Source organism: Perca flavescens, chromosome 21 (genome assembly GCF_004354835.1).
Source record: "Perca flavescens isolate YP-PL-M2 chromosome 21, PFLA_1.0, whole genome shotgun sequence".
NCBI lineage: Eukaryota > Metazoa > Chordata > Actinopteri > Perciformes > Percidae > Perca > Perca flavescens.
Window position 1 is genome coordinate 22,480,188 of NC_041351.1, and position 20,250 is coordinate 22,500,437.

General features: G+C 42.4%; 1 protein-coding gene across 3 annotated transcripts in view; it reads left to right on the forward strand.

Annotated features, from left to right (window-relative positions):
- The first annotated feature begins 2,758 nt into the window (after positions 1 to 2,758).
- Positions 2,759 to 20,250, forward strand: part of slc39a11 (solute carrier family 39, member 11) — a 197,468-nt gene continuing 179,976 nt past the window's right edge. For 2 of the 3 annotated variants that reach the window (XM_028567652.1, XM_028567655.1), the window contains exons 1-3: positions 2,759 to 2,832; positions 5,639 to 5,756; positions 10,715 to 10,753. In XM_028567652.1, coding sequence (XP_028423453.1) covers positions 5,649 to 5,756; positions 10,715 to 10,753 — 147 coding nt within the window. In that variant the 5' untranslated portion in view covers positions 2,759 to 2,832; positions 5,639 to 5,648. The other variant, XM_028567654.1, reaches the window with a different exon arrangement.

Genomic DNA, 20,250 nt, shown 5'->3' on the forward strand with positions numbered 1-20,250 from the left:
ACTCAATATTTTTTTAACACTGTAAATAAAAAATAAAAAAAAGGCTAGGCTGTTGTAGTATTCCTATTATTATGATGCAAAACTGCCCGAAAATATGCAGCGTAGGATATTTCCAATGCAGGTGTTTTGAAGTTGTGTTAGCATAAAATAGAAGGGGGTTCTTACACATCAGAGGTAAACATCAGTCAGGTCCCCTCAATCCCGTGAGGACAGAAGTCCACTGAAGGAAAGGCAGAAAGACTAATTTATCCTCAGGCAGATCCTAATCCAATGGATATTTAAGATATGTTGCATTCTGAGTCATGGGTGTAATTTTACAAATGTGAAAGAATTTGCTTGCCTAATTAGATTTTCTCCACAAAAACAACTTTCCTGCTGACAAAAAATAAATTCAAAGAAACTATCCTATCTGGCTGCTGTGGTACAAAACTACTCACGACAAAATGTTGGATGTGTTTGGATGGCGAGTTGGGATGATTCTACCATTTTTATTACACATAAGCATTCAATGTTACAAAGTTATTGCAGCAGCGCTTAACAGGCAACGTTAAAGTTAAAGTTGTGGATGATGTAGAAACTTTCAGTAGAAAGTACTGGAAAACAGGAAATGGAGTGCTTAGTGGAAGAGTGGAATCACTTACTGCTGACCTAGCTTCGGGGTCAAAGGTCAACATGCTTAAGAATTACCACTCAGAGGTGAAAGAGAGCAGCAAACCTGGAAGAGGAACGTCCCAGAATCTGTTCCTCGTCAGAAGCCAGTAAAAGCACACACACACACACACACACACACACACACACACACACATGCATAGAGAAGTATTAAAGTGCTCATATTATGGTCATTTTCTGGTTCATAATTGTATTTAGAGGTTATATCTGAATAGGTTCACATGGTTTAATTTTCAAAAAACACCATGTTTTTGTTGTACTACACATTGCTGCAGCTCCTCTTTTCACCCTGTGTGTTGACCTCTCTGTTTTAGCTACAGAGTGAGACATCTCACTTCTGTACTATCTTTGTTGGAAGTCGCACATTAAGGCATGGATACCCGAACCGATACCCCGACCCCGACACGGACACATATTTAGGTTGGGCTCGGTCACATCAGCGCGATAAGGCATTTGTTGTAAAATGGTGCTGCGGCTCCTTTAAGAGAGCTCAATACGTGTGTGTGTGTGTGTGTGTGTGTGTGTTTGTGTGTGTGGTAAGGGGGCAGAAGAGAGATAGAGAAAGAGGAAGCAGACGTATTGTATGCAACGGGATCAGAGTTGGTGGAATAAGTTGAAGTTTTGTACACAGTGTGTGCGGTGTCCGAAAAAAAAACCCAGACTGAAAGCCGAGTTCATACATTTCTCTAACCAGAAACGGGATTTTAACCCCGACGTTATTCATTTTATAACGTTGGCCCTGGAGGTAACCAGTCTCCCCTGGTTTTCTGACCACGGTCGGAAACGAAGCAAGCAGGAAAGGTTAACACACTGAACATTTTAACAGCTTTTTAACGTGCGCTTGTTGCCCCGTGTGCGCTGATGTGCTCATCTGTTGACATTTCCGAATGCCTTCCTACAGTTGCTTAATAAAAGCGGGCTTTCCACACAAAAACGTAGCCTACATGTGTCATTAGTATGAGAAAAAAAAGGAGATTTTAACTGTGTCGGGCTCGGACAGAAACTTCTTAATATCTGTCTGACATGGGCCGGGCTCGGACAGAAAAATTCAGCCTGATCGGGACTTAATTGTACATGCGCAGTAGCTAGGTAAGGACTACTAGCCAGTCAGAAGCAGAGTATGAGGGCGTGCCGCGCTATCAGCTAGGCGAGCATTAGAACGTGTGTTACAAAGTGACGCACGTTTGTCTCTGAAGTAAAGGCTGGACTACAATAGAGCTGTTTGGAGCAGTTTGGGAACAGTGTTTTCTGTTGGAGATGGTAAGTTCCTTTGAGATTTTTCACTTTGTAAACCTATAACGTGCACAAAATAGATATTTAAAACAATAAAGTAAAGGGGAAAAGCCAAAAAGCATAATATGAGCACTTTAAATTAAAACCTGTACTGCCACAGTGTTAAAATACACTAATACTAAGTCCGTTATTGAAAATCTTACTTGAGAAAAATAGTAAGTATTGTTGACAATGATCTTAAAAGTATAAAGTACTCAATGCTGAAAAAAAATGCCCCCCGTGTGTGTTATACCATCCATATTAAGGAATTATTACTGCTTTATTAATGTGTCAGTAGCATATTAACATTGTGGTTGGTCGATGTGGACCTAATTCTATTTTATAGCCTGTATACAGTAACTACCGTGGCGTAGTTTAATCTGTAAGAATGCAACAAATTTTAAAAAACTTACCACACCATACATAGGCTACAAATGCACCTTGTAGTTGTCACAGACCTGTGAGTGACAGAGTGGTGCATGCATATATGAAACAGCTTGTAGCCTTTTGCTGTCTTCATTTGCCACCTTTTCATGCCACCTGTGTATTCTCATTAAATCCTCGCAGGTTTCAAAAATCTAATTTCAGATTCCGTTTTTGTTCTAACCAACTGAAATGTGTTTGATTTAATCCCTGATAAGACGAGTGAGTGAAATATTGTTGCACCTTATATTTCTTATATGTAAAAAAAAAAAAAAAAAAGCTTTCAACACTCCTCTGTGGTGTTTTTTCATAATATCTTCAATGAATTAAGTCGCCCCCACTGCTATCACTGCTGTCAAAGTGATTGGCCAATCGGCTGCGAGCAGAGGCGGGTCTTAAACTGTCATAGACACGTGTACCGGGAAGTAGGAAGTAAATACAGAAGAGTCGTGGTGCCACTGGAAAGAAGTGAGTAAACCTGATACTAATGCAACAAATTAACCGATAACATAAGCTAAGGGTAAAACTAAAACTTGCCGAATGAATGCATGTTGTTTCATAATACCGCAAATAGAGTGAAATATAACAGCGTTTTTTTTTTTTTTTTTTTTTTATAATATTAGGGCAAACATATTATATTAGCCGGTTGGCTCTCATTTAGCTACAGGTTAGACACACGTCAGTTACCTGTACATTAGGAACTGTCTCTGTTTGTAAGTCAGTCACACGAAGACCAGTTATACCACACAGAGCAGTGGTAACTTGCCATTGAACATGTATTGCGCTTTCATGAAATGAATATGTACATTAGTAAGTCATATTTACCATATTGAGTTGTCAGCCGTCAATACAGTACATTAAAGCAGCTTTCCCTGCTAGCAACTGTGTGGTAAATATTCCCATTGCATGGTTTTTTAATGTATGTGCTCATGAAAATTCGTTGAATTGCAGTTTACATTAGTAAACACACACACACACGTTTATTTATTGTATATGAATGTGAGAAGTTGCAAGTTCAGCTACTTTTAAAGTTGTAGCCAAATTTTTCAAAGCAGAAATGGACCTTTTTTCACGGCAAACATGTTGACATGTCATAGTAGGAAAATCACAGGTGTATTCAGAACCATTAATGATGGCTGTGTCCCACTTAGGAGAGGCCCTGGTATTGTGCATGCTGACTCACTGAAATAGCTTACTGGGACACTTGATGGAATTGAGCCATCGTTAAGGTTATCAATTTCAGCTGTGCTTTTCCTACTATGACAAGTCAAAATTGTCTGCTGTGAAAAAGCTCCATAAGACAAGCTCATCGTAGCTAATGTCCGCAAACTTTATAGTGCTGACATGCCATGACTTTATGATGCTTATCTTCTTGTGCTACTGTTAAACTGTTGCACTATAACCATTTTTTGCTTTTTGTATGCTTTTATATAGACCTTTAGTGGTCCCTCAATACTGTATCTGAAGTCTCTTTTATATAGACCTTAGTGGTCCCCTAATACTGTATCTGAAGTCTTTTTTATATAGACCTTAGTGGTCCCCTAATACTGTATCTGAAGTCTCTTTTATATAGACCTTACTGGTCCCCTAATACTGTATCTGAAGTCTCTTTTATATAGACCTTAGTGGTCCCCTAATACTGTATCTGAAGTCTCTTTTATATAGACCTTAGTGGTCCCCTAATACTGTATCTGAAGTCTCTTTTATATAGACCTTAGTGGTCCCCTAATACTGTATCTGAAGTCTCTTTCCCCCGAAATTCAGCATTGGTGCAGAATTACAGCCACTAGAGCCAGTCCCACAATGAGCTTTCCTTAGTATGTGCCATTTCTGTGTCTGTAGCTATTGAGGAGGAGAGGGGGGGCAAGGTGGAGGGTGGGGGTGTGGCCTTGACCAACTGCCACTTTGCTCGTTTGAAAGCCATGATGTCTCTCTCTCATGGGCGGGCCAAATTCTCTGTGCGGGCAAAGCAGAGAAAGGGGAGGTAACCTTGCTCCTTATGACCTCATAAGGAGAAGATTCCAGATCGGCCCATCTGAGCTTTCATTTTCTCAAAGGCAGAGCAGGATACCCAGGGCTCGGTTTACACCTATCGCCATTTCTAGCCGCTGGGGGACCATAGGCAGGCTGGGGGAACGCATATTAATGTTAAAAAACCTCATAAAGTGACATTTTCATGCCATGGGACCTTTTTTAATGCAAACTCATGTGTACCTCCAAATGAACACATTGTAGAGCTTACAAAACAGTGTGTTTTGCAGTATCAATGACTAAGTCCCATCCCTAGTATTCACAGCACCTACGGTACATTGCATGTGTTGTGTGAGAAACATAAATCATCAACATGATTTAGGCTGTACTATATCATCTTCTAATTGAAAAGTGATGGGCCAACCCCCAACAGGTTTGGCTACACCAATTACAACTCGAATTCCGGGATACTCAAGTCCTGAGCAAACAGGATTTTGACTCTCTGTTGATTTATTTAGTTGTGTGCTTAAACAAACACAGCGGGTGTTGGTGTCAGACTAGTAATGTGAGGGCGTAAAGGCACACATTTAGGATGAGTCAGCCTAAGCGCATTTAGCCCTGTTGTGGATTCTGTTGTTTTGTTCTCTTGTCATTCCTGTCTAAATTTGGGGATCCCAAATGTAAGCCCTGGTAGCTCACCTGGCTGAGCATTAGGGCTGTCCTCGACTAAAGAAATTCTTTAGTCGACTAACAATTTTACAATTTTGTCGACTAATCGATTAGTGGATTTAATTGACAGAGCTGTGCGCTTTGAGAGGAGGTTAAGACTAGAAAAGCACAATATAAATGTAGTTAATTAACCATCTGTAAAACTGAGTTTCTCCACAATGAATCCTGCAAAAGCACCACTTTAAATCTTGTGTTTACCATAAATGTGCTCAGAAGTTTCTTGGACATGAGTAATTAAGCATAAAAAATTACTGATCGACTAAAGAAATCTTAGTCGACTAAGACCAAAACGACCGACCGATTAGTCGACTAATCGACTAAGAGGTGGCAGCCCTACTGAGCATACGCCCTGTGTACAAAGGCGACATCACCTTTTTACGTGATACAATTATGAACCTGAAAATGAGCATAATATGAGTACTTTAAAAGCAGGCTAGTTACTGAAAGATTTTCAGACTGCAATTCTCAAAGTCGTTCCTGGAAAGACGAGAGCGAGATATTTTTAGCCACGTCTTCCAATAAAATGTGAATGTGCCGTGGGATTGCTTTGAGTGTTTGTGTGTTGTCTGTCCAGGTCTGGCACCATGCTGGAAGGCTACAGCCCTGTGACCCAGGCCCTGCTGGGGACTCTGTTCACCTGGGCCCTGACTGCTGCCGGAGCAGCCCTGGTGTTTGTCTTCTCCAGCCGACAGGTATTGTCCTGTACGAACCCAGAACCCCCACACACGCACAGCTGTAGTACAGCAGTAAACACTTTACACATTGTTTTAAAGGAGTGGTTGGCATTTTGGTATATACTGAATGCTTAGCCACCGACTTGGCAAGAGTTAGATGAGAAGGTAGCACCCACCCACCCCTACTAACTAACACGTTGTATCTGATTTGTACAAACAAAATGAGGTCTAACATGTTGATTAGTGAGCTCTAGAGGTGCTGGTAGGTGGTAGGGTTGCACGATATTGACGAAATGTGATGTTGCGATATTGATTATGAATATTGTGATATCGATATTCATTTCAATATTTGTAAAATTACAAAAGTTATGGGAAAACTCATCAAAATAGATTCATAACAAATACAACACAAGGTTTATTTCAGCTGACGGTCATATTGGACTTGTCCAACATGAATAAATAAATAAGGACCGTGTCTACAGAACAGGACATGTTTTACTGGTTGATCAGTATAAAATATATAAATAAATAAAGAGAACAGGGCATGTTTTACTGGTTGATCAGTATAAAATATATAAATAAATAAAGAGAACAGGACATGTTTTACTGGTTGATCAGTATAAAATATATAAATAAATAAAGAGAACAGGACATGTTTTACTGGTTGATCAGTATAAAATATATAAATAAATAAAGAGAACAGGACATGTTTTACTGGTTGATCAGTATAAAATATATAAATAAATAAAGAGAACAGGACATGTTTTACTGGTTGGACAGTATAAAATATATAAATAAATAAAGAGAACAGGACATGTTTTACTGGTTGATCAGTATAAAATATATAAATAAATAAAGAGAACAGGGCATGTTTTACTGGTTGATCAGTATAAAATATATAAATAAATACAGAGAACAGGACATGTTTTACTGGTTGATCAGTATAAAATATATAAATAAAGAGAACAGGACATGTTTTACTGGTTGGACAGTATAAAATATATAAATAAATAAAGAGAACAGGACATGTTTTACTGGTTGGACAGTATAAAATATATAAATGAAGAGAACAGGACACAACTTTTCTTTTGCTTCTCTGATTCGTACCCTTTTGTTGTCTGTATCTTTGGCTCCGTTCAGACTGCAAGCAAAAGTGGCCCAAGTGGGGTCAAGTGACCCGATCAGACTTCTTCATAAGTAGTGTGAACACTCAAATTTAGCCCAGCAGGGCCACTTCCACATGTGGTCCAGAATCAGACCCGGATCAGATTTTATTTATTTATTTTTTTAAATGCGGCCGCAGTGTGAACAACCAAGGTGGATTTGATGCGACTTTTACCTCAATAACCCTTGCTGCGCCCTCTCTCTCCGAAGGGAGGTGCGGGGCCCCTCCTGCCCCTGGTGCGGCTGTCAACTGGGGCGGACTGTCCTCAGTGCGTCGCCAGGGCGGGGATCGGCTCACGTAAAAGGCGTCAGGAGTCTGTGGCGATGTCGGCAACCCACCCGACCCGTCTTGAAACACGGACCAAGGAGTCTAACCAACCAATAGATTGAACCACCGGCCCACACCGTCGGGGGTGGAGCGTGAGCGCGTGCGATAGGACCCGAAAGATGGTGAACTATGCCTGGGCCGGGCGAAGCCAGAGGAAACTTTGAGCTCTGTAGTGAATTTGCAGCCATAACCCCACAAAAGGCCAAAATAGCCAATATGTCTCTCTTTCTCTTCATTCTTCTCCTACTCAGCACCTGCTCATTAATGTTACGGCTGACATTACACCAACATTTTGACATAAAAGCGAAAATGCTTCCTTCATAACTTCCCTAACTTTATAAGGATATGTGAATAGCCCCCCAAAAAAAATTGTATCCATGCAAAAAATCCAAATTAGGCATTAAGACTTGCGCTGTGAACGTAGCTTATTTCTCCACTTACTGTCACTCTGTCCAAACATGCACACCCGTGGTACACTCCATAGGGTTTGTCACATAGTGGACCCGTCTGCTGACATGCACCAATGTGTGCAGGTGGCACGGTAACTGGCCAATGAAATGATGATCATTAATTATAGCGTTTCAGGCGGGCTCTAAATCCAACACAACTAAGCCACAAAATAAACTAAATATCGCATACTTATTGCAACACTTTTGATACAATATTGCGCAACTTGATATTGCGATAACGATATTGAGTCTATATATATATACATATACATACATACATACACCGTGTTTGCTTTGTAACATATGTATTAGAAGGTGTTGGAATAAATCATTGCATCGATGCATAACGATGCGGACCTGGGAGATTCTGCATCTATGCAGTGACAGACCATAATTGATTATTGCCTGCTGATGTTACTTGTTGATTTTCCGCTCGCTGCTTCTTTTTTTTTTTTTTTTTTTTTTTTTTTTTTTTTTTTGTCTGCTGTGTTCAGACTCTGCTACATTCAGGAAGTGTCTTTTTTTTTTTTTAAGAGCAGATACAACAAAAAGGTTAAGGTTATACAATATTGAATAGGTGACGCATCGTGATGCATCGTGATATTGAATCGATTCGAATCGTTGACAGGATAATCGTAACTGAATAGATTTTTTTATATATACACATACACACACACACACACACACACACACAGTAGGGCTAGGCAATTTATCGATATTATATCAATATCGTGATATTAGACTGGATGTCATCTAAGATTTTGGATATTGTGATATGACAAAAGTGTTATCCGTCCCTGGTTTTAATGGCTGGATTACAGTAAAGTAAGAGTGAATTTTTTGAATTTACCAGACTGTTCTAGCTTTTTTATTATTTCACTTTACCCACTTAGTTATTATATATATAATGATGATTATTTTATCAAAAATCTCATTGTGTAAATATTTTTTTGTACAATATCGTGATATTAGATTTTTTCCATATCGCCCGGTTAAACGCGTTAACGCAAACCCATTTTAACGGTGTCAATTTTTTTTATCGTGAGATTAACGTTCTTTTTGGACGAGCAAACTTTGTAGTTTTTTTTTCCACATGCTGTTGGTACAACTAGTAACGTTAGAAAAACTACAACACCACACCGGATCTAGCTAGACCGGAAACAAAACAACAGGCACGCCGCACACACTTGTTTGGGCTTGCCAACCGGCCAAAGAGTAGTAGACTAACGTTACGTTTTGAGTGGATGGTGAGCGCGAGACGCCGAAATGGATGCCAATAAAATTCACTATATTGGCTATGTATATCAGCATACGGTTTTAGGACTGTGTTGTTTGTATCGTTTTTTTTTTTTTGGAGAATTGTTACATTCCTTATTAGAAAAATTTAAAGGTTACAAATGTCCTGCTGTGGCATCTGGTTTTGGACCATTTTGTTTGTACTTTATAAGCAAAGTGTTAGTGTTACATCTCAGTTAGGTTAGGTACTTGGAGGAACTGTGTAGGGCTGCCACCTCTTAGTCGATTAGTCAACTAATCGGTCGTTTTGGTCTTAGTCGACTTAGATTTCTTTAGTTGATAAGTCATTTTTTATGCTTATTCATGCTTAATTACTCATTTCCAAGAAACTCATGAGCACATTTATGGTAAACACAAGATTTAAAGTGGTGTTTTTGCAGGATTCATTGTGGAGAAACTCAGTTTTACAGATGGTTAATTAACTACATTTATATTGTGCTTTTCTAGTCTTAACCACCTCTCAAAGCGCACAGCTCTGTCAATTAAATCAACTAATCGATTAGTCGACAAAATCGTATAAGTGTTAGTCAACTAAGAATTTCTTTAGTCGAGGACAGCCCTAGAATTGTGCAATAATGACAGATTCACACATTTTTCTTTTGTTTACAGTAAATAATAATAAACAAATTCAAATCTTAAAGTCAAGTTCATAAAGTAACTTTCTTTGCATTCATTTGAGTCCCAATCAAGATACACTGGTAAGAATTGCTTTCCATTGTTAATATGTACTTAAAAACAGTTCTGAAACGCAAAATAATGTTATTCATGTGATAAAACATGCGATTAATCGCAATTAACTATAGAAATTTGGCAATTTAATCGTGATTAAAACAAATGAATCGTTTGACAGCCCTAATATAACGTCTACACAGCCCACATAGTGGAAGCAGCACCTGAGCAGGGAGCAGCATGTCAGTGCTCCGTCTGTGTCAAACAGGATGCGTTCAGGCGCAGTATTGAGTATAGGCCACCCACATTAACACTCAATAACTGTAGTTACGCGTATAAAACAGAAGAAAATGGACTTGAAGCGGAAACGTATAGATTGAAATATGGATTGATTTTCTGTTCTGTGAGATGCGAGTCTAGGAAAAACATCTAAGCACAAAATTGATCGGATATATCAGTGATAAAATAATCACTTTCTGCATGAAAACGGCACATAAATGACCAATTTGATATAAATGTTACAACAGAATCTTTACCTCCCCGGATTATGAAAAAAACTCCTGGCCCGGTTTTCATGAAACTTGGTGGAAAGGTGTAGCATGCGCCAAGGAAGAACCCATTACATTTTGGAGTGAATCTGAATCACTTTCGTCAATATTTGCAAGATAGGGTGTTTTGTGCCTCATTCATATGGCGTTGGAATAAATGGAAAAATGACTTTCCGACATAGAGGATTCACACCGGATCAACTTTGTGATATAGAGCATGCCTTGGCGGAGCTCTAACTCTTTGAGTGCTCTTCTAGTTTTAAATGTTCTTAGCCACTGAGCGGCTGTTGCCATAGCTGAGATCTTCCAATATTACCGCTGGAGTCAAAGGACATCACGTGAACCAACTCATGACAGAATGGTTTCACTGGTAGATTCAGTTTTTTGTTATCTGTGGACTTCTGACTCTCGGGACGTGATGCATTTTTGCCGCTTATGTCAACAATAAGAGGTTTACGGAGGGGTTTGAAGATATTGATTTGACTGACTCGCACAATCTCTCTCCTTATCTGCCTTTTTCAGAAACGCATTTTGGATGGAAGTTTAGGCTTCGCAGCTGGGGTGAGTTACATTTCTTTTGACACACACACACACACACACACACACACACACAGACACACACACAGACACACACACATACACATCACAGGTAGGAGGATGCTGCTATGTGATTGGTTTTTGGTTATTTCACTGTGACAGGCTGACTTTCTTCCAGAGACAGACAAAGCCTGACACTTCCAGATGCCACATTAATTCTTAAAAGTTTGAGATTACACCCCCACGCCCCCCCGAAGGAGTTCTTGGCCTTATCGTGTCTAAAGAGGTATTATGCTGCAGTAGAAAATACACTGCGTAAACCTCACTATGTGACTCTTACAATTACATATTTTGATTTCCTGAGGGGTAAGCAGTTCACGGCCGATATTTATCAAGTGTGTCAAGAGAGAGGGGAATCGGTGGCAAATCTAAAGAAGTGTGGAGTCTCCGAGCGACATCTATTAAAATATTAAAAATGTAATAATGAAAGCTATCATGTACTATATCTCTGCTGGGATTTAGGCGAGCTGCAAAGCTGCTTAACTTATTAAAAGGTCATAAAAGAGGGAAAGTTATAGGACGAACGGCTCCACACAGTGTGTGAGGTGCAGTACAGAATGTAAAACCTTCATTTTTGTACCCTATAGGCGGTTGCACAACAGAACAAGCGTAAAGATTAACCTTATATCTACCCTTCCACTGAGAAAACTATAATGCCGTGTTCACACAGAACAGGGAAAATTGCATTCTCTACCCATTCAAGTTTGATCGCGTGATGATAGTGATGATGTCGGAAGAAAGCGGCAGAGTCCTATTTGATTAATAGCAAGTGCCTTGCAGTGGAAAGTGGTAAAATATGTGGACAATTTATTAAAGGGAAAAATCCCATGAATTTCAAAGTACATTTGAGAAGCGCGCACAAGGAGAAGGAGGCTAACCTAGCTTACCTTAACAAGGTAAAGGAGAACGCAAAGCCCCCTTTGCCCCGAAACAGAAGCTAACCCCGGTACAGGGCATGGATGTATGGGTACAGGGCCAGGCAGCATGACTGAGACAACCACAGGACAGCGAACACTACAGGAGGGCTTTCACCGGCGACCCGATAGCTGCTGGTTAGTAAATACGCATGAACACCAAAAGCGGGAGGAAGCGTGGGTTAATATGTGGATTGATATTGGGATGTCTACAAAAGTGTGTGAGTCGAATGACTTCAAAACGTTTGTCACTTTACTCGAACCAAAGTTCAAAACACCTGTTCATGTCTGTCTTCTTTAGTCTGTTGGCTGTTGAGGTTTTTTCCTGGCACACGTCACTTACACATTTTGCACTTACTGTAGCGTCTTGTGTAGACTGTTGTCATATTTGTGCTCATCATCATATGTAAATTTTATGTACTGGTGTTATTGTTGAATACATTGTGAATAGCCTATATATTTCTAAAATTGTATGTTTTTGTTGAGTTATTATTACACAACACTTTTTTCTGACCTTTTTTTAATCTTGCCCCCGACAAATAATAAACTAAACTATTTTCAAAAAGTAAAAACTAAACTAAACTAGCAAACCCACTTTAAAAACTAATTAAAACTAAACTGAATTTGAAAACAAAAGTCAAAACGAAATAAAAATAAAAACTAATGAAAAATGCAAAACTATAATAACCTTGGTCTACGAAACATCATCCGGAGGAGCTCACAGCTCGGCGAATTTCCCCACATTCCCCAGAATCTCGACGCTGATAGGCTTTCGCATCATTTGCATTGCATCTTTGTATTGACTTTATATGTAATTGCGTCGTGCAAATCGCTCGCATCGCCTCCCTGCGTGAAAACGCCATAAGACATCTTCATGAATTTGATTTTACAGTTCTTAGCATTTTTTTTTTTTTTTTTTTTTTTAAATAACATTGATTTTCAGAGAACTTTGACCTCTTAAATGTAGCCAGCTTTGTAAAAAAAAAGCTGTCTTATACCATATTTGAAGAAAGAAAAAGCTTTATTTGTCACAAACAGTTGTACAGTACAAATAGAGCGGGGCGATATGGAAAAAAATCAAATATCATATAAAATACAAAATACCTCAAGGTCAATATTGTAGTGTGACTATTGATGCTTTCACAAAATATTAACACAATGAGTTTTGATAAATTATCTCCAATAATGTGGATACAATGACTAAGTGGGTAAAGGCAAATAATAGAACAACTAGAGTCTAGTAAGTTCAGAAAATGACATCACTTTACTGTAATGCAGCCTTTAAAACCAGGAAAAGACAAACACTTATGTCCTATCAAAATGTTACAATATCCAAAATATAAGACTATATGTAGTCTCATATATCAATGTCGATATAATATCAATATATTGCCCAGCCCTAAGTACAATGTAGTTAAATTCCATCTCCGCGTTGAACCCATCCTTAGCATTAGGATGTCTTGTGGTTGAGGGCCACGCCCATAGATACAGAACAACCAACCCGCTCTAGCTCTGACCCACAGCCACCTGTGTGAAATGGATGTTTTTTTTAGTCCAGTTGAAACATAATTGCGATTCCTCATAGTGATTCTCAGATTGTTGATAATGACGGGCCCAGATAAGTGAGTTGATAAGTCTAATGCCAGATGATGAGATTGTCCACGCTTCCATAAGGAAAGAGAATGGCAGAAAGTATAGATCACATCTCAATCAGCCCTAATCTTAATTATCTATTCTTTGGTCTTACCTGCTTTTCAATCATGTCCCAGGCTGTGCTGATGCTCTTATACATTTCAGTGACATGATATATACAGGGAAGAGCTGAGGGGTGTTTCTGTCTGACATCTGCATAACATCTTTCCAATTTTGTGAGGAGCATATCTTTCTGAAATATATTTTTGATGAGCCACTCAGCATGAACACTGTGAATTATTGATACAGTCTCTCCAATTGTACAGCCTATTGTTGGCATAATATGCTTTACAGTAATTCATTTTAATAAGAAACTAAATTTTTCATTCTGTTCCTTGCATATTATAGTTTTTTGGTTTTTGGCTGTGATAGTCCTGTATAAACCATCACGTGAACCATCACCTTATCGTGGTGGAGAGGTTTGTGTTTCTCTGTGAACCTGAGGGCTGTGTTGTCTGGAGCTTTGTGCTCCTGGTAGGGTCTCCCAAGGCAAAGTGGTCTCAGGTGAGGGGCCAGACAAAGAATGGTTCAAAAACCCCAATGAAAAAGCTAAGCAGAGATGGAGTGACCCTGCCCGGAGGAAGCCCGGGGCCCCGCCTGGAGCCAGGCCCAGACGGTGGGCTCGCCGGCGAAGCGCCTGGTGGCGGGTTTGCCACGGAGCCCGGCCGGGCACAGCCCGAACAAGCTACGTGGCAACTCCCTCTCCATCCCATGGGCCCACCACCTGTGGGAGGAACCGTTGGGGTCGGGTGCGATGCCACATGGGTGGCAGTGAAGGTCAGGGGCCTCGACGGACCAGACCCGGGCAGCAGACGCTGGCTCTGGGGACGTGGAACGTCACCTCTCTGTGGGGGAGGAGCCGGAACTGGTGCGGGAGGTGGAGCGCTACCGGTTAGATCTGGTGGGGCTTACCTCTACGCACAGTCTTGGTTCTGGAACCATACTCCTGGATAGGGGTTGGACTCTTTTCTTCTCCGGAGTTGCCCAGGGTGTGAGGCGCCGGGCGGGTGTGGGGATACTCACAAGCCCCGGCTGAGCGCCGCTGTGTTGGAGTTTACCCGGTGGACGAGAGGGTCGCCTCCCCACGCCTGCGGGTTGTGGGGGAAAACTCTGACTGTTGTTTGTGCATATGCACCAAACAGGAGTTCGGAGTATTCGGCCTTCTTGGAGACCTTGACTGGAGTCCTGCATGGGGCTCCAGTGGGGACTCCATTGTTCTGCTGGGGACTTCAACGCACACGTGGGCAATGATGGAGACACCTGAGAGGCGTGATTGGGAGGAACGGCCTCCCTGATCTAAACCAGAGTGGTTGTTTGTTGTTGGACTTCTGTGCTAGTCATGGATTGTCTATAACGAACACCATGTTCGAACATAGGGATGCTCATAAGTGTACCTGGTACCAGAGCACCCTAGGCCAAGGTCAATGATCGATTTCATAATCGTTTCATCTGATCTGAGGCCGTATGTTTTGGACACTCGGGTGAAGAGAGGGGCAGAGCTGTCAACCGATCACCATCTGGTGGTGAGTTGGGTCAGAGGGTGGGGAAGACTCTGGACAGACCTGGTAAGCCCAAACGTAGTGCGGGTAAATTGGGAACGTCTGAGGAGGCCCCTGTCCAACAGACTTTCAACTCACACCTCCGGGCGGAGCTTTTCGTGCATCCCTGTGGAGGCTGGGGGCATTGAACCCGAGTGGACAATGTTCAAAGTTTCCATTGCTGAAGCTGCAGCGAGGAGCTGTGGTCTTAGGGTCTTAGGTGCCTCAAGGGGCGGTAACCCACGAAATCCGTGGTGGACAACGGTGGTCAGGGAAGCCGTCCGACTGAAGAAGGAGTCTTTCCGGGATATGTTATCCCGGAGGACTCGGAGGCAGTTGCAGGGTACCGGAGGGGCCGAAGGGCTGCAGCCTCTGCCGTGAAAGAGGCAAAGCAGCGGGTGTGGGAGAAGTTTGGAGAAGACATGGAGAAGGACTTTCGGTCGGCACCAAAGTGCTTCTGGAAAACTGTTCGCCACCTCAGGAGGGGAAGGGGAACCATCCAAGCTGTGTACAGTAAGGATGGGACACTGTTGACCTCAACTGAGGAGGTAATAGGGCGGTGGAAGGAGCACTTTGAGGAACTCCTGAATCCGACTAATACGCCCTCTATGTTAGAGGCAGAGCTGGAGGATAATGGGGGATTGTCGCCGATTTCCCAGGCGGAAGTCACTGATGTAGTCAAACAACTACACAGTGGCAAAGCCCCGGGATTGATGAGATCCGTCCAGAAATGCTCAAGGCTCTGGGTGTGGAGGGGCTGTCCTGGTTGACACGCCTTTTCAACATTGCGTGGAAGTCTGGGACGGTGCCAAAGGAGTGGCAGACTGGGGTGGTGGTTCCCTTTTAAAAAGGGGGACCAGAGGGTGTGTGCCAATTATAGGGGTATCACACTTCTCAGCCTCCCTGGTAAAGTCTACTCCAAGGTGCTGGAAAGGAGGGTTCGCCAATAGTCGAACCTCGGGTTGAGGAGGAACAATGCGGATTCCGTCCTGGTCGTGGAACAACGGACCAGCTCTTCACTCGCAAGGATCCTGGAGGGAGCCTGGGAGTATGCCCAACCGGGTCTACATGTGTTTTGTGGATTTGGAGAAGGCGTATGACCGGGTCCCCGGGAGATACTGTGGGAGGTGCTGCGGGAGTATGGGGTGAGGGGGTCTCTTCTCAGGGCCATCCAATCTCTGTACAACCAAAGCGAGAGCTGTGTCCGGGTTCTCGGTAGTAAGTCGGACTCGTTTCAGGTGAGGGTTGGCCTCCGCCAGGGCTGCGCTTTGTCACCAATCCTGTTTGTAGTATTTATGGACAGGATATCGAGGCGTAGTCGGGGTGGGGAGGGGTTGCAGTTTGGTGGGCTGGGGATCTCATCGCTGCTCTTTGCAGATGATGTGGTCCTGATGGCATCATCGGCCTGCGACCTTCAGCACTCACTGGATCGGTTCGCAACCGAGTGTGAAGCGGTTGGGATGAGGATCAGCACCTCTAAATCTGAGGCCATGGTTCTCAGCAGGAAACCGATGGAATGCCTTCTCCAGGTAGGGAATGAGTCCTTACCCCAAGTGAAGGAGTTCAAGTACCTTGGGGTTGTGTTCGCGAGTGAGGGGACAATGGAGCGGGAGATTGGTCGGAGAATCGGCGCAGCGGGGTGCGGTATTGCATTCAATCTATCGCACCGTTAGATTTAAAAGAGAGCTTAGCCAGAAGGCAAAGCTCTCGATCTACCGGTCAGTTTTCGTTCCTGCCCTCGCCTATGGCCATGAAGGCTGGGTCATGACCGAGGGAACGAGATCCAGGGTACAAGCGGCTGAGATGGGTTTCCTCAGGAGGGTGGCTGGCGTCTCCCTTAGAGATAGGGTGAGAAGCTCACTCATCCGTGAGGAGCTCGGAGTAGAGCCGCTGCTCCTTTGCGTCGAAAGGAGCCAGTTGAGGTGGTTCGGGCATCTGGTAAGGATGCCCCCTGGGCGCCTCCGTAGGGAGGTGTTCCAGGCACGTCCAGCTGGGAGGAGGCCTCGGGGAAGACCCAGGACTAGGTGGAGGGATTATATCTCCAACCTGGCCTGGGAACTCGGGATCCCCAGTCGGAGCTGGTTAATGTTGCTCGGGAAAGGGAAGTTTGGGGTCCCCTGCTGGAGCTGCTCCCCCCGCGACCCGACACCGGATAAGCGGACGAAGATGGATGGATGGATGGAGTCCTGTATAAATCAGTTATCATTTATAAATAGCCGGGCCCGTAGCAGAATATACAAATGTAGGACTGGTTTCCTAATTACTGCTCTACCTTGGTTGCAGTTTGGGTTCTCTTACTGTAAGTGTGTGCTTTAATTCAAATGTTGCAGGGCTTGACGTTAACATTTTGAGGCACTTGTCCTTTTGGACAAGTACATTTACGTTTCACTTGTCCATGCACAAAAGTCACTTGTCCGGGTAAAGATTTATCATTTTATAAAAAAAAAATTGTGTTTTGCTAATGTAGAATTCGAACAAACCGTTTAAAGCATCCAAACTCTATCAACATTAATACAATTCTGTTGAAACCGTAGAAAGAAACGTGTCCCAAGAATAGATTTCCCATTCAACAAGAAAAAAGGATCTCCAGACTTGTCATTACTTTCAGATTCCTAGTCAATATTCTAAGTTACTAAGTCAATATATTGAGATACTTTGCGATATTGAGTCAATATATTGAGATTGAAGTCAATAAGATACTGAGTAAAAATATAGACATACAAATCGGTATCATAGACGTAATGAGTGGCACATTTGTGAGTTTTAACTTGTCCAGTGGGGCAAGTCCATTTCTCTTCCACTTGCCCTACAAAAAATACACTTTTCCCGGACAAGCCTTAATGTCGAGCCCTGTGTTGAGACTTCTCAGACATCCAAAGTACAGGATTGGTTTTGTAACAATTAAGATAAAAAATAGGAGCTGTTGTTTTTACTGTGTACCTGGAAAAAATGCTAAGAAGCTATCAGTATTAATAATACGGGATACAGTGGGGGAAATAAGTATTTGACCCCTTGCTGATTTTGCAGGTTTGCCCACTTACAAAGAATGCAAAAATCTACAATTTTAATCATATGTACATTCTAACAGGGAAAGACAGAATCCCAAAGAAAATTCCAGAAAATCACATCATATGAATTTATTAAAATTGATAACCATCTGATGAGGAAAAACAAGTATTTGACCCCCTGGACAAAACAGCATGTAAATATTTTGTAGAAAAGCCATTATTGGCCAACACAGATGTCAAACGGTTTTTATAGTTGGTGACAAGGTTTGTGCACATTTCGGCAGGGATGTTGGCCCACTCCTCCCTGCAGACAGCCTCCAAATCATTCAGGTTCCGAGGTTGTCGCCTGGCAACTCGAATTTTAAGCTCCCTCCAAAGATTTTCAATCGGATTCAGGTCTGGAGACTGGCTAGGCCACTCCAGAACCTTGATGTGCTTCTTCTTCAGCCACTCTTTTGTTGCTTTGGCAGTGTGCTTAGGGTCGTCGTCGTGCTGAAACACCCATCCTCGACCCATCTTCAGCTCTCTCACTGAGGGAAGGAGATGTCGGTCCAGAATTCCACGATACATGGCCCCGTCCATCCTCCCCTCAATACGATGGAGTTGTCCCGTCCCCTTGGCTGAAAAGCACCCCCAAAGCATGATGTTGCCACCACCATGCTTGACTGTGGGGATGGTGTTCTTTGGGTTGTACTCGGTGTTCTTTGCCCTCCAAACACGACGAGTTGAGTTGAGGCCAAAAAGTTCTATTTTGGTCTCATCTGACCACATCACCTTCTTCCAGGCCTCTTCTGAGTCGTCCAGGTGGTGAATGGCGAACTTCATGCGGGCCTGTACATGTTTCTTCTTGAGCAGGGGGACCTTGCGTGCGCTGCAGGATTTCAATCCATGACGGCGTAGTGTGTTACCAACCGTTTCTTTTGTAACTGTGGTCCCAGCTGCCTTCAGTTGATTCATCAGTTCCCCCTTGTGGTTTTGGGATGATTCCTCACCGTTCGCATGATCAGGGACACCCCACGAGGCAAGATCTTGTGTGGAGGCCCAGACCGAGGGAGGTTGGCGGTGGTGTGGTGCTTCTTCCATTTCCTGATAACTGCACCGACAGTTGATCTTTTTTCTCCAAGTTGCTTTCCGATTCTCTTGTAGCCCATCCCAGCCTTGTGCAGATCAACAATCTTGTCCCTGATGTCCGTAGAAAGCTCTTTGGTCTTGCCCATGGTGGTGATGTTGGATTTTGGTTGTTTGGGTGTTGACAGGTGTCTTTTATACAGGTAACGAGGTGAGGCAGGTGTATTTGATGTAGATAATTGGTTCGGATTGGGGCTGTGTCTTAAAGAAAGACTAACTGGCTTGTAGGAGCCAGAATACTTGCTGTTTGTCCAGGGGGTCAAATACTTGTTTTTCCTCATCAGATGGTTTTCAATTTTAATAAATTCATATGATGTGATTTTCTGGAATTTTCTTTGGGATTCTGTCTTTCCCTGTTAGAATGTACATATGATTAAAATTGTAGATTTTTGCATTCTTTGTAAGTGGGCAAACCTGCAAAATCAGCAAGGGGTCAAATACTTATTTCCCCCACTGTATATGGATGGAGAGAGACTAAGTGATGCGGCTAAAGGTACCCAACTTGTGCTTGTTGAATGCAGGCAGTAAACGGCAGTCCTTTGCACTCCCAGGTGTTGTGCCTTTGCGATCTGGCTGTGCCGAGTGACAAAGTTACTGCTCCATTTGGCATTCATATTGGAAAAATTCAACTTTTCAGCTATATCAGTTTCTGAGAAAAAAAGCCTAAGGGGCTTGAATGGAAATGGAAATAGTAGGGAAGTAGATCTCTTCTCCCTTTATGTTGTTTTCAAAGAAGAATGTCCTGAGCAGCCTTGGGATTGCTTTCTGGCTGCAGATGGAGAATATAAGAAGTTCAAACAGAAAGGAGGCAGATACTGACAGAGGGAAAGTTAGATTTAGTGATGGGGATTCTTTTTCAGTCCTTGACAATGGTCAGCAGAAGCAGAAATAGCTTTTTATCATTCTTTAAACAATTTCTTCCTGCCCTTTATTCCATAATTTTCTCTTTTTCTTGTGAAAAGCATAGGAAATACACCCAGCTGCCAAGCTTTTTACCTCTGTCTCATATCTACTAGCATGGAGTCTCACCTGAAGAGGGATTTCAAAAACGTCAGAGTAGGGCTGAATGATTTGGGGGAGAAAATCTAGTTGCGATTTTTCTGCCAGATAATGCAACTACGATTCGATTTACAATTATTAAAAAAAGTTTGGTTTAAGTTCAATATTCACCGTGTAAAAGA